The 14,861-nt window shown below is 35.9% G+C and overlaps 2 protein-coding genes across 2 annotated transcripts in view; both read right to left on the bottom strand.

Moving 5' to 3' along the window:
- Positions 1 to 4,116, bottom strand: part of LOC145695010 (uncharacterized) — a 47,200-nt gene extending 43,084 nt beyond the window's left edge. The window contains exon 1 of the mRNA XM_081771836.1: positions 3,838 to 4,116. Within this exon, the coding sequence (XP_081627962.1) occupies positions 3,838 to 4,002 (165 nt within the window). The 5' untranslated portion in view covers positions 4,003 to 4,116. The remainder of the gene's footprint in view (positions 1 to 3,837) is intronic.
- Positions 4,117 to 11,585: 7,469 nt separating this feature from the next.
- Positions 11,586 to 14,861, bottom strand: part of LOC145694115 (uncharacterized) — a 66,258-nt gene continuing 62,982 nt past the window's right edge. Inside the window, exon 6 of the mRNA XM_081770234.1 lies at positions 11,586 to 12,135. Coding sequence (XP_081626360.1) covers positions 11,903 to 12,135 — 233 coding nt within the window. The 3' untranslated portion in view covers positions 11,586 to 11,902. The remainder of the gene's footprint in view (positions 12,136 to 14,861) is intronic.

Genomic DNA, 14,861 nt, shown 5'->3' with positions numbered 1-14,861 from the left:
GGTAATGACTTTCTCCAAGCGTCTGCTGTCACTTCACCGTAAATGTAGGGGTACAAGTGCGGGGGAACGCAGGGGGACCCGAAAATATATGTACGGCGTTCTCTCAGTTCCTAAAAAATTACAATGGGCAAAGATAGGTTGGGGAGACGGCATGGCCGCAACGTACCGTCCCCCCACCTTTTCAGTGTGTAAATGTAACAACAATGTATGTCACGGCAGTTACAAGACAACTTTTTAAAAATAGAAAAGACAGCAGTTACAATACATATTTTTAAAAAAAGAAAGAAAAAAAAAGAATTCCTGAAACAAGTTTACACAAATAACCTTTGTTTGCAATAATGTTCTTATACGTTTTCTGTTCCGTAATCAATTAATGACAAAAAAAGTCACGTTATACACCACCAAAGAAATTCCAAATGATTTCACTTGACACTCGGAAAAAACTGATTAAAAATTACAAACCGAATGAATACCACATTGCAGATGCTTTTTTTTTTATTGAGAAATACATAAACCTAGTGTACATGTGTTATATTCTACAGTCATAGTTATTAAGTAGAAAGACATCGAGCTGCTTATCAGTACTTAAGCGATTTACTTTTTACAATTCTTTTACAACAGGCAATAGTTTCGTTCCTGTAGCCAATATATTGTAAAAATGTTTGTAAGATCCTCCTTCTACATATAAATAATAATAAAACTCTCTACGGTTTATCGCGGCATCATCTATTGAGCAGACTTGCTAGAAATATATTTTACTTTAAGTAATATGGAAAGTGTGTTCTCTCTCAAAATTGGTGGGTGATGGAATATTTTGGCTTACACATTTGGATTCAGCGCAGTCGAAAAAAAATTTGCCCATTACCATTCTAGGATGAAAATGTGTGTCGACCAGTGCAATCGAAACCGTCTAATATTAATTTCGAATCCATAAATTTTGGTATCGCTGAAATGAATAGTGAGATACCTGATACCGTCTCAGACCAAATTCAGGATTCATTGACATGGGAGTGGGAAGGGTGTGTAAAATGACAAGGAACGCTGAATAATCCATAATTTTTGGGTCACTAATTTGATTCGTGACCGACCCGATGACATTAAGTTCAAGTTTAGTGACGAATGTGCATGTCAGATAGCCAATGAATCTATGAAGGGGAAACGCCCAAGGTGTTGCTTGTCAATATGTATTCTACTTAGTTCTTTGTTTTCAAATGTTGTACATAAATACTATTCCTCCCGTCCGACACGGGGCACTTCTACTAGCTCTTAATTATATACACTAGATGTCGTTAGCTGCCCTATTGCTTGATATAAAATTATTTACATTAATATAAGAGAAAGAAGGTGTTGTACAGTTCCATAAATATGGTATGGAGTTTCGGATGGTTGATGGAAAACCTTAAAAAAGTTACACGTAAATAAACTCTGCTAAAGTCAGTAAAGACAATCACGTGATTCCATATCCTTTTGCTATAGTCAACCAACACTGTTTTGCTATTGTGCAAGTTGCATAGAACCTAGGGAATGATATAGGTTTTAAATGGGATTAGGATAGCCACCGTTAATACCACCGTTACCAATGGAGAAGTTAACGGATTGAACTCTAGTAAACAACTTGGCCTAGATAATGGCTGTAGCTATCTATTACAAATAACAGAAGTCAAACATTCACTTGGTTTCAAGATTTATTGTGTAGAATAGCAGACGTACTAATAGTACAATCTTGATTAAGTAAAAGTAAGAGAGAAATCAAAGAAAAAGTCCCAATGGGTGATACTAATTAGAGTTGCCTACGAGATGAGACGAGAAAAAAGGTTGTAGAAGTCTCACATTGTTCCGATTTTGGACGAGATCTCCTTCGTCTCGTCTCAATTCTCGGAAATATTTTCTCCTTTAGTCTCGAAATTTTCTCCTCTCGGTTTCTAAAGTTACATATAAAATTTATGCCCTGTCCTTTTTTTAATAATTTTGTTTGGAAATTACCAGAACCCTTCTGCGTTACAAAAGGCTCACGAAGGATGTGATATAACAACATATTTATTATTGAGGTAAATTCTGTATTGGCTGCCATGTCTTTAAACGTTGATAAATATTCTTCATTGTGTATTGCTATATCAATTTAGACTTTTTATACTATAAATTATGTAACACTAAAAAGATGTTTTAGATCTGAGACTTAAGTTAAATGGATTTGCTCAGAAGACTCGAGAAACTTCGCGTTTTCAGTTAATTTCATCTTGAAAACGAAACGGGAATTTTTATGTTTTTAAGGGAAATATCTCGCCTCGTGCCCAACACTAATTAGGACATTTAATTAAGCACTATATTTTGAACTATTAATGTATAACAAGCAGAAAACTCTGGATGAATAACTAACTAGTAATTGTGATTCCCTTGCCAACTACCTAAACAGGAAAAATGTATTGTAATATGATTATCACAATCACGTTGCCATGAATCATGGTCCTCAAACTAGTGTCAAAACCGGCCCGAAATCACTATCATTCCGATCCGCAACTAGTTTATTTTGATTAAATTGTAAACGCTTTACGAAGTAATTCATACAAAATAATATTCAGACGTTTTTTTATACGGCCAATTAGGAAACACAATTACTGACATACGTATTGAAATTGGACATTGTAATTGTAATTAAACATATAAGATTTATCCTAAAAGCTTTCAATACGAATTTCAAAAAGTGATATGTGTAGCTAATGCACATAATGAAAATAATATTATAACTATGATTAATGAGTTATACGTAGCTGTAACTTTACGCTGACAATTGCTTGCAGTTCTGGATCAAGTTAATTGCGGCAGCAACTTACTGAGAAAAAAAACGTATCTGGCATACGTAAAAGCGTAGATTATATGTGTAAGTCCTGTTGTTTTTGGAATTAACGTATAGCAAACGTATAACTGAAAAAGTATATTTTATACGTACTTTGTGTATAAGTGTTCCGTAAGAACAAAAAAAAAAAACTGTATATAGGCGGTCAGGATCTCGCATACAGATGGACATATGTATCATATAGCTGACGAATGTAAAATACATATATATAGACCCTACATATGTAATATAAGGAAAACTGTTAGATGTCAGACATCCTGCAACGGCATGATATAACATATAAGCGAAAAAAAGGACAGTACGTATGTAGCATATGGATAATGTATGCTCCGTACTGATTTCCGTAGTAAATATAAGGATTCCATATATTTGTACAATATACTGCTGTCCGGAAAACGGACTTTTCTGAGTGTAAATATTTTTTGTATATCTCATTTTGGAGATTTTTTTCACAAGAATAACTAGTTCCAAAAGTAAAAAGAATGAAACGAACAAATTTCTGCAACTGATCAAACTGTATGAGTAGAAGACACTTATAAAATTCCAGCAATGATGAATTTAAATATTTTTTGTTTAAAAATATGGTTACACTGCATATCAATCACCCTCTATTACAGCTGGAAGTTATAGACCAACTACTTCCGGTTTCAGTTTTGGATTCTCATATTCGGAAAGTTTACCGTAGTTGCAGATGTGAAAGAAAACGAGCTATTTAAGTTCATACGGTTACGACGTTATACAACTTTTAACGCATAACAAACTAATATTATGAAACACACTGTATAAAGTGTAATCCTGTTTAGGAGTAAGAATGGTAATGTTTTGAAGTAAGAGGTAGAGTTCAATTGACGTTGCTTTAGAGTAAACCTAGCAAAAAAATAAATAAATAAATAAATAAATAAAATGTTAAGTATTTTATTCCTAAAGAAAATAATTCTCCTACTTTTGCAATAAATATATATAATAACGTTGCGTCAACTTACCTGATAAAATGTGGTATTATCTTGTGTCCGAAAATATGAACAAGCAGGATAAAAGGATCGCTTAACTATTTCGTGTTTTTTAAAACCATAAGAATAATTACAAATCAGAATAAAGATCAAAAGCCAACAAAACAATAAAAATTGACACACACAACTTCCTTTCATAATTTGCTGCTTGTCAATTACCGTTCTAATCCTGCTACATCGACTTTACACATTCACAGACTAATAATTTACGAGTTTTGTGCTCTTTTGTCACATTCTATATATGACCTTGTGGCTTTAGTTCTCGGCCGAGCGAGGTTATGATAACATAATGAAGGGCATTGGTTCTGTAATATGATCAACTATACTTTTAAAAAGTTGGGTTTAGTTTGACCTATTACTTCTAAACTGATAAGCATATAACTACAACAGAAGGACAGCTTAAACAATATTAGGGTAATTTGATTCTATGTATTTATGCATATTATTAAATAGCTACTTTCAACAGCTATTTTGGAAAATTATTCTCAGGTTTTCTACGAAATAAACAGTAGTTTTAATTATGTGATTTTACTTATTTCTTCTACTTTAGTAATACTTACTTTTTTCAAATGATGTTGCATTAGATATAAACTAGTTGTCCCTCCCCTCCCCGCCAACCCAAGCTTTCTGCTTGCTGTATAATATAGGTTAAATTGTTTTCAAGTCAAGTCAAGTTATGTCAGTTTACTGTCTCGTATGAGATGGAGGGATGTCTAACTTCCACGACTTTATCCAGGGATTTTGTTCTTGGTGCGTACGTTGAAAGATGCCTGGAGCAGTGAGTGTTGTGTGGTTACTGTGGAGCCTGAGTGTGGCTTTTTTTTTTTGTATTATACTCGTTCGTGAGAGTTCTTCCTAGTTTTTGTAAGAATTCTTTCTTGTTCCATAAGAGTTTTTCCTTGTTTCTGTGCGAGTACTTGCTTGATTCAGTAAGAGTTCTTCCTTGTTTCAGTAAGACTTCTTCCATGTTTCAGTGAGTTGTTCCGTGGTTGGGTCCGAATTCTTCCTTATATACAGATGGTGATCAGAAAAATGGAAACACCTGAACGAAATTGCAACTTACCAGATTAGTATGGTGTCGGGCCACCTTTCGCCTTCAGAACAGCCTTGATGCGACGTGGGACGGAGGCATAGAGGTCGTGAATGGTAGCAAGTGGAATTTTACACCATTCCTCGTGCAGGGCATCGGCCAGTTCTGTGCGAGAGGATGGAGGTGGAAATCGTCGCCGGAGTCGTGTATCCAAGACGGACCACAGATGTTCAATTATGTTGAGATCTGGGGATTGGGCGGGCCAGGGGAGATGTAGAACTACTTCCCGATGTTCCTCAAACCACGCTGCAACAACGCCAGCTGTGTGAATGAGTGCATTATCATCCAGGAAGATGGTATCATTGTGCGGGAACAACATCTGGACCATAGGATGCAAGTGGTTTCCTAAAGTTACGACATAATCGTTGGCAATGATTCGTTCGCTAAGTGTGACCACAGGACCCAATGAAAACCATGATATGGCGGCCCACAGTATCACTGAGCCGCCGCCATGTTTCACAGTTGGGCGGAGACACTGCAGATCATAAGCTTCTTTGGGCGTTCTCCACACATAAACACGGCCCGTGGTTGGGAATAGGGTGAAGGATGACTCATCCGACCATATCACACGTTTCCAGTCCTCAATGGTCCAAGTTTCATGGTCGCGCCACCATTTCCGGCGTGCGAAAGCGTTATGGTCCCTGATGAGCAGTTTGGCCCGTGCACACGATCTCGCAACTTCATGTCATGTAAATCGCGGCGGACTGTGATTGTCGAAACAGAGTGAGGGAGGTGTTGATTGAGTACCTCCGTCACTTGCTCCGGAGTGGCACGACGGTTCTGCGTGACAATACGCTTTAATACCCGGCGTGACCTGTCACTCATGATTTTTTCCACCCACTGTTCCGCTTCCCCGATGTGGTTTTCCCGTGAGTTGTGTAGGCCGCCATCACCTACGACACTGTCCCACGCGACACACCTAACACAGTAGCCACTGCCGTCACACTCACTCCATATAACCGCGCACCATCAATTTCTTCTTTGAAAATCTGAGAGGTCTCCCATTTTACACTACCTCCGTCTGCTGCAGCCACTGGACACTGCTGTTCCACTGCGCCTGACGTAGTATGGAGACTGACCTAACACACCACCACCAGCGGTCCGGAGCTGCGGGCGCCACGACACCACTGCCAACCCATACATCTGACGTGTTGCCAACTGCAGGTGTTTCCATTTTTCTGATCACCATCTGTATATGAGAGATCGATTTGGTGAGTTGTGGTGTCACGCCATATCCATTTTGAACATGCGCAAACAATCAACGTCGGTATTCACTTGATAAACGATGTTATGTTGAACTATTAAGTTGATGTTTTACTGACTTATTTGTTCATAGTAATAATTGGTTACTGCTTGTAATATGAGATGTGCGTATAGTATGTCTTTGTCAGAAAAACAAAATTGATAAAAATCTCTTTGTTGAAGTTTCTCTATATATTTTAGGTTGACTCGATTTATTGTTTGTTCTATTGGCTGGAGATTTGCTAATTCATAAATTGTTTCCTTGTCTCTATTGATTTGTAGTATGTTTCTTATCCAGTATTATTCCGTTTTGGCTATTTCTTCAATGTTAGTTCTGTTGTAAATTGGATAGTGATATAATAAAATAATTCTGATAAGTAATTATATATATATATATATATATATATATATATATATATATATATATATATATATATATATATATTTACTTTGGGTGATAAGTTGGTGTGAGTTACTGTTTGTTTGAGGTTTAGCATTACTGTTATTGCTTTCTTCTTTACGTTGGAAATGTCGCCTTTGAGGTTTAGTCTGTTATCAAAAGTTACACTCAAAATATTTCGCTTTTCCGGTTGGGAAGATATGTTTGTTATCTATCATAATGGTCTGGTTCAAATCTCTTCTAGTTTCTTTTCACCTTGATAGCAAAGCAATATCTGAATTTTTTGTGAGTTTAATTCGAGGAACCATCTTTTAAATTAATTCACTTGGCATTTTAGTCGACTTAATATGAACTGTGTGTTATTGGCTTTGTTCCAATAGGCCGTGTCGTCGGCAAAGAGTGCAAGCTGACAGATGGTTTTTGGTAATACTGGAGTGTCATTCATGTAAAGGATGTACAACAATGTGCCATTGTTGTGCCTTGTGGTACTCCTCTATGGAGAGTGTAATGTGCTATGAAAGCAGGCCTTTCAGTTTTGTTTGCGTTTGCTTTGTTTAAGAAAATCACATATCCAATGTATGATTGTAGTAGGTATGTTTAGTTTATGTAGTATTGCCGACATGAAATACTCTGATGGAAGCAGGAGTTAGATCCAAGAAAATGGCTCCTGCTTATTTTTTTCTTCTGTGTGTTTTCAAAGTAGTTATGGATTCGGAGAACTTGGTCCATGCAACTGTGTTGAGGCTGGAACCCAGCTTGATTAGGCGTTATTAGGTTTGATTCTTTAAAATATCATGTCGCATATCATTTTACATGCCTTTTCCTGAGGAATACACCTGTCCAATCAGTTTTGCGATAATGTTATTTGTGTAGGAGTTTATGATCTGTTAAATTTAAAATTGCAAGGAGGTGATCAGTTTTCTTTATTGTTGCAGGTAAACCACAATGGCACTTACACGGGAGGAACGCATTAAATTGTGTTAATGAGTGACGGACGAAATACCAGAGTGATTGCTGCTGACTTCAATGCCAGGCATCCCGACAGAAATTACATTTCACATATAACAGTTTCCAAGTTATTGGACAAATTTCGTGATGGTTTGGTGTGGGATTTGGGACACAAGAATCGTGGGTCCGGTGTTTACTGATGGAACCTTGAATGGGGAAAGGTATCTTAACATGCTCCGTGATTATGTATTTCCAACGTTGTTGAATCCGCAGAGTGATTTCCCAACTTTCTTCCAATAGGACGGTACACCTCCCCACTATGCTACTGAGGTCAGACAGTTTCTGGATGAACAGTTTTCAGGTTACTGAATAGGTAGGAGGGGTCGTATGGAATGACTATCACGGGCCCCTGGTCTCACCTCTTGACTTTTATCGTATTGTCATTTGAAATCAATTGTATGCGAGGTAAAAGTCAACAATGTATTTCATTTCTGCCAGCGTATTGAGGAGACGTGTGCCTTTGTTGACCCACATACTTTGCGACCTGCGCAGCAGGACTGGCAGAAAATACTCCGATTGTATATCCAGCGCAATGGAGTCATATTGAGAATATGCTGTAATGCCGACTCTGACAAGTGTCCCAAACTTTAATAGGTCATAATTCCTACACAAATAAAGATATTGCAAAACGGGTTGCACAGGCGTATTCCGTGTCAGTAATACATCCAAGTATGACTACAAATACTAAACTATCTTGTAACTTTATCACAAGTGTTCAAATATAAATTTTGTTACTCATCCTGTTTGTGACACTTTCTAACGAAATTGTCACGAGTTTGTAAGTTTATTACTTTCATATTCCATGTTCGTAGTTTAGTTTTCTAATCCTTTCACGCTTTTATGGTTATATATTGTACTTGGTTATCAGCGAGCAAATTAAAATTGTAATACTAAATTTTTATTTCCTGTATTCAGATCTGACCAATGTACCCATAAGGTCAAATAACTAACCTCACAAAATTATCCTAGCGTAGTCTAAAAGCTTATCAAATGTACAACAAACCTTTAGGTCCTCCTACTTGCCCACTCGCGCAGGCTCAAGAGCTTAAATTTTACTTTCAGATAACCAAGCTACAATTAGGTAAGCCCAGAGATTACCCCATTATACACACAACACTGATTTACAGATTTGTGCAATTGATAAGGTTTTAACATAATCTTTCGTAATCTCTTTCTCGTGGGGGAAAATCTTTGAGTTGTCGCCGAGGCACGAGCCCCGTGCTCGTCGCACTTCGGGGGAAAAGTACCAAGTTGTCGCCGGGGCACGAGCTCCGTGCTCTTAGCCCTTTCGGGGGAATGGTATCTAGTTGACGCCGACTTGCAATCGGCTGTCTTGGGGAGAACTCTTGTAACTTCATTATTCGGAAGAGACAGTTCATCTCCCGATACGCCTTTCACCGACGAGTGCTAACTCTGTTGTGTCGGTGTGGACTTATACAGTTGTCAAGTTACATCAAATGGCGTTTGAACTTATTGGCGAACAACTTCGTGACACGGTCGCTAGTGTCAAGAACTACATTTCTTGACATTTTCACGCACAGTGCTTGCGCTATTCTTACCCATCAATGTCTTCATCATTATCACCGTATTATTTGTGATTAGGCAGCCCAACTAAAATCAATTCGCTGCTGCTGACAATCTTTCTGTTTGTTCTCCATGAACTGTGTTAGTGTCGGATCCAATACGATCCATCACACACTCTAATTTACTTACGGCACCTAAACGCTTCCTAATAATTACTCTCAGTTAGTACACGCTGTGATTGTTTTCCATCTTCTTTTCGAGACCTCATGTAGGATGTTTCCTGTTGTATAAAAGTCTATAGACTTAGCAGAATTAATCAATAAAACTTTCAATCTCGAATTTCATGTGTTGCTTACATCATTCAAAGCTCTCGTAATAATACCTCATATGAATCTCTCTCACCGTACTATTGAGACCTTTATTGGTGACTCTTGCATCGGCGTATAGACGTAATAGTCTACTGGGGAAGCAGAACAACCTGTGGAGTGAAGTCCCGTTGGATGATATTCAATTGGATGCTGTATTTCTATCATTCGTCTCACCTCCTTTCCAAGACATTCAGACCAGCTTGTGCGATATCATAATACTAAGAAGAACTTCTCATTCCGTACGAAGTTCTGTGAAGATGATGTCATTCCATCACTCTTGTATCTCGACCGCTCGAATCGTAAGTTATAACATCTGTTTGTGATCTAGTGCATCAAGTTAATCTAAGCTGCCTAGTTGTACGGAATGGCTGTAGGGACGTCGATAGTAACCCAAAAGTTTCCCATTTCAACTTCCAGAGGGCCTGCGGTAGGATCTTCGACCTCAGGTGAGTTACAATAGTTTTTTATATTTCAGTGTACCTATTGCTTGCATTCCTCATGCATCAAGTCGCTTAACTATAAAGGGGATCACCTCTCAAGTATTTTCAAAATTACATTGAAACCCTTCTATTGTTTTGTGCTAACGTAAATGCATATTTGTAGCGCGAATTCAAACGCTCCTTTAGATCAGCCAATTGCTATTTATATTTGAGTTTGGAAGATCTCACTTATTAACGAGCGGTAAGGTAACTTAGTTTAAGGATAGTATTTAGAGGCTTTTGATACGATAATTGTTCTTGACACTAAACTGGCCTTCAGCAGTGAGATTCTGACTCACCGCACACCCACAAAATTGGTAGAGATCTACGCTAGTGCAATAATTAGACATTGTTAACGGGAATTCTTCTATTTGCATACTAACTCCGCTTGTCAGTACTTCTAAGAAAACTGCCATATTCTTGTTTGTTAGTATTACTTTGGGACCTAAACGCTGTCCCCTTAACAAGTGGTTATTTGAAAGTATTACTACCTGAGATGGATATGCGTTCTGCGTCTTGATTTATTTGACATTGTGTTTGAGATAATAAATCGTCTACCACCCAGAGCTGCATAGCTCGCCTTTGATGCGAACTAATTTAAAGTTCCTATAAAATCAGTCTTTTCAAGACTACTTATTCTTTGATAGTATTATTTTCATTGTGTGCGGACTTACTACAAGTCCTGGTGGCGAACAGTCTTTACAAGACTAATTATTCTTATTATGTTGCGCCCGATGGGCCCCTGAGTGATTCATGACATATGAATGTGGTAGATCGTTGAGAGCAATTGTGGATACATCATTATTGTTTTGCTATTGATATCTGTCGGTGTCTTAACAGATATTACAAAGGCGTCGTCTGGCAGACTACGCGACTAATGCCGAAATTTTCTCTCGCCCTCTTCCACTCACTCCCCGCTTTTCATACTCCATGTACCTTCATTATGTGGTTATACAGCATAGGAGACCAATTGTTGAGCTCCTGTGTGCTTCCGTTTTGCATAATTTTAATTCTGAAAGACTACGCCTTTGTGTTTACGTAGATAAAATTTGTGTTGTTGATTAACATTACATCAGGTAATATTCTTTAGAATTTAAGCTTTATATATATATACAATGTTTGTGTTTTAGTGTGTGAAGTTTTTTTCTTAACTGTTGACAAACAAAATGAACTTTGAGCAGACAAGAGTTCAGGCTATGTTATCTCGGTAAACGGTAACAAAAGTGATGTTTCCTTTCAGAAAATGTATCTGTTTCTATCAGAAAACCTTTAACTCTTCTTGCAACTAATCACAAAGTATCTGTCTCGTCTCGTATTCAATTTTTCTATACAGGACAGACAATTTTTCGATTCATGAAAAATTGTTTCACTTGTTCTACCTAGTACTGAAAATTGTCTGTCATGGAAATTTTTGGATTTTTTAAACGATCTTTCATTTTTTAACATTTCTATACATGAATTTAATCAATTTTATGATCACTGAGGAATTGTTACTTTATTACTAATATTTTATTTTTAGAACGGAAAATTTTCCACCTCACATCACTAATTGTGAGTGAGATTTCTATTGGGATATTAGTAAGATGAAAAGGTAAACAACAGGATACTATTTCATAAAAATTTTATATTTGTGTTTTAAAAAAATCACAGCATGTAGGCATTTAATTACGTTATCATTCGTTCAGAGAAGTGTCATCGTTTTTGAAGTAGGAATACATATAAGACCCTCTTCGACGAATGTTTCAATTCAAAATGTAGAAGTTGCGTTGTCTATGCCGATCCAGGCTTGTCAAAACGTTTTTTGGGGGGAACACTATTTAAACTTCAAGAGCACAGAGTCATTTGTCATACTTGCTGTCTTTCACTATTATACAATAAGATATCGTCCTTGACTTTTATGCACAAGCGCTGCAGTGGTTTGATTTGTTCAAAGAAGATCGTACTTGCAGGTATCTGAGTATATTTGATGCATTGCATTTGTTTCTATACCATTGTCTTCAAGCCACTCTTGAATTGATTGTAAACTTTCAGCATCGGTTATCAACTCACGTTTAATATCAACCTCCGTAAAGGTTCGTGAATACCCCTTTCGTGGTGCAACGGTCATATTCAATACCATAAATTTGTTTAGGTCAGGAGTTCGAATATTGACAAGTATTTCTGAAAGTAAAATTTTTAAATTAATTACTATAATTATATAATTATATCGAACTTAAGTTAAAATTAAGACAAACACATTCATGTCCACACAAAAAAAGAGACAGAATACACTATTTCAACATGGATTGAGAGCTTCGATTTTATATAAGCCATAAACAGTTTGCATTATATATATATATATATATATATATATATATATATATATATATATATATATATATATATATATATATATATATATATATATATATATATATCTTGAGTCTATGATTTTTAACAAGTGGTACAATAGTTCATTGTAAAGATAGATGCATTAATCGAACTGCACTGATGAAACCCTCGTGGAGCATACTAAGATTATAATCTAACCGAAAACTTCATAAGAAAATCAATTATTAATATAATAAATTGCTGCTTTAAAATTTTCCCTGAAGCTTCCATCAATACAGCTACATTAACGTATCTGTTCACATTGAATTATTGTGTCATTTGAGAAAAGCTTCATAGATCGGAGATATATAATGAAAAGTGTTTATGGTCCATATTTCTTCATGACCAAGGGAATATTTTTGTTAAACTATGCCATTAAAAAAAATCAAAGATCCGAGATATACAATGAAAAGTTTTTATGGTCTGTATTAATCCGTTCATGACCAAGAAAATATTTTTGTTAAACTGTGCCATAAAAAAAGGGTCCATAGAGCCAACACCATAATGAAAAGTGTTTATGGTCCATATTAATCCCTGTTTCGTTTAAAAGAAAAAATGACTAAGGAGATATTTTTTGTTAAACTGTACCATTTAAAAAATAAGCTTTATAGATCCAACATATATAATGAAAAGTGTTTAGGTCCACATTAATATCTTCATGAGCAAGGAAATATGTTTCTTAAAATGTCCCATTAAAAGAAAACGTTCATAGATTCGAAATATTAATAAACAAACGTGTTTATATTCCATGTTACTCCCTTCACGACCAAGATTAATATTTTCGTTAAACTGTCCAAAAATTGTAGTGATTCAGTAAAAATATTTCCGTTTTGGTGTGTTTAATGTTAAAGACACAACCACAATGTAAATCAGCTTGAATATAAGTTAATATAATTTCCTCTCTAATAGTTTTGTAATTAACATCTTGATTATTGTATAATTTTTTACCAGATACTTATGGATGTATGAAGTACAAAAGAAATATTATTGCATATGCAGAAACATTGTAATCCTTGACCTATGTAGAGATATGAAAACTTTTCTTTTAAATATCATAGATTGAAATATTTATACTGTTTCGTTTAAAAGAAAAAAATATTGATCATACGGACATATTTGTTCTTGACCACAACTAGATAACCGTTTAAGTAGTCAACTTACGGTGATGATCTTGGTAGGATCTAGATGTGAGCTTAAAAATATATTTTTTTCTTCTCTGCAATTCTTATGATCCTGAAGGGATTAAAACGAAGCTCTTAATATACTCATGCTCCGTTTCTAGAGTGGATATTTTCCCTCTGTTGTTCGGGTTTTCTATAAGTTATTATTCCCCTATAATACACAAATGATGAAAGTTTAGTTTACTGACGAATTGGATTTTATTTGTACGATTTATTGAATTGTACTGTAATGAATTTATTTACATTTTCTATATTCAATATCATTAAGGATTTTTCAATATTAAGTTACAAGTATTAGGTGTATCAATGTTAGAACTAAGTATGGAGTATTGTTAGAAGAAGACAATTAACCCTAGTTACAATCTTCTAATGAATATCTTCCAGCAGAATAAGAAATTATCAGTTATAACGATATATATTTTGCCCACAGTTCTAAATATTTAAACTTTGTAGTAATAACTACACTATACAGGATGTTTCAAAACAACACCGACAACATTTGGGAGGTGATTCCTGACACCAAGATAAGACAAAAAGTATAGACCAACCTGGGTGCATAAATGCTTCCTTTTGGGAGTTACAGGCTGCCGAAAACATGAAAAAAAAAAATCTTCAAAAGTCCATAGTTCCAATACTATGGGACCTACCATAATCGGGTTAAGACTTCACTTAGGAACTAATATGTGCCCTATCAAAATATCCAAGTTCCGGAATCCTGCGGTACTTCCGCAACATTTTTTATAGAGGTAGTTGGTAAGTAATTCAAATTATATGCCCATAGACAAACTCCCTCTACAAAAATTGTTGCGTGAGTACCTCAGGATTTTGAAACTTGTATTTTTGGATAGCACACATATTAGTTCCTAAGTGAAGTCTTGACCTGACTACGGTAGCTCCCATAGTTTTGGAGCTATGGACCTTTGAAGTTCATGTTTTCATGTTTTCGGCAGCGTATTACTCCGAAAGGGAGCCTTTGTGCACTTAGGTTGGTCTATACTTTTTGTCTTATCTTGGTGTCAGGAATCACCTCCCAAACGTTGTTGGTGTTGTTTTGAAACACCCTGTATATAAGTCAAATGATTACACACCAATTTCAATTTTTGTTCTTTACACTTATGGCTATAGACGACTTTTACATATGGCGTCCCTGCTTGTTCTAGCTGTTAGATACATATAAACAGCCAATTAGCAACCAAAGTATTGCCTTTGTAACGAGATTAACGTCGTCACACCCAATAAATAACATATCTAATTTAGTCACTGAAAAATAAACATCGAAATTAACATTTTTATGACAACAATAATATTTTTTTTCTTATTCTTCTGTAATGAATT

Source organism: Thermobia domestica, chromosome 9, assembly GCF_964235325.1.
Source record: "Thermobia domestica chromosome 9, izTheDome1.hap1.1, whole genome shotgun sequence".
NCBI lineage: Eukaryota > Metazoa > Arthropoda > Insecta > Zygentoma > Lepismatidae > Thermobia > Thermobia domestica.
The sequence above is the reverse complement of the archived record's forward strand: the minus strand, read 5'-3'. Positions and strand labels throughout refer to the sequence as shown.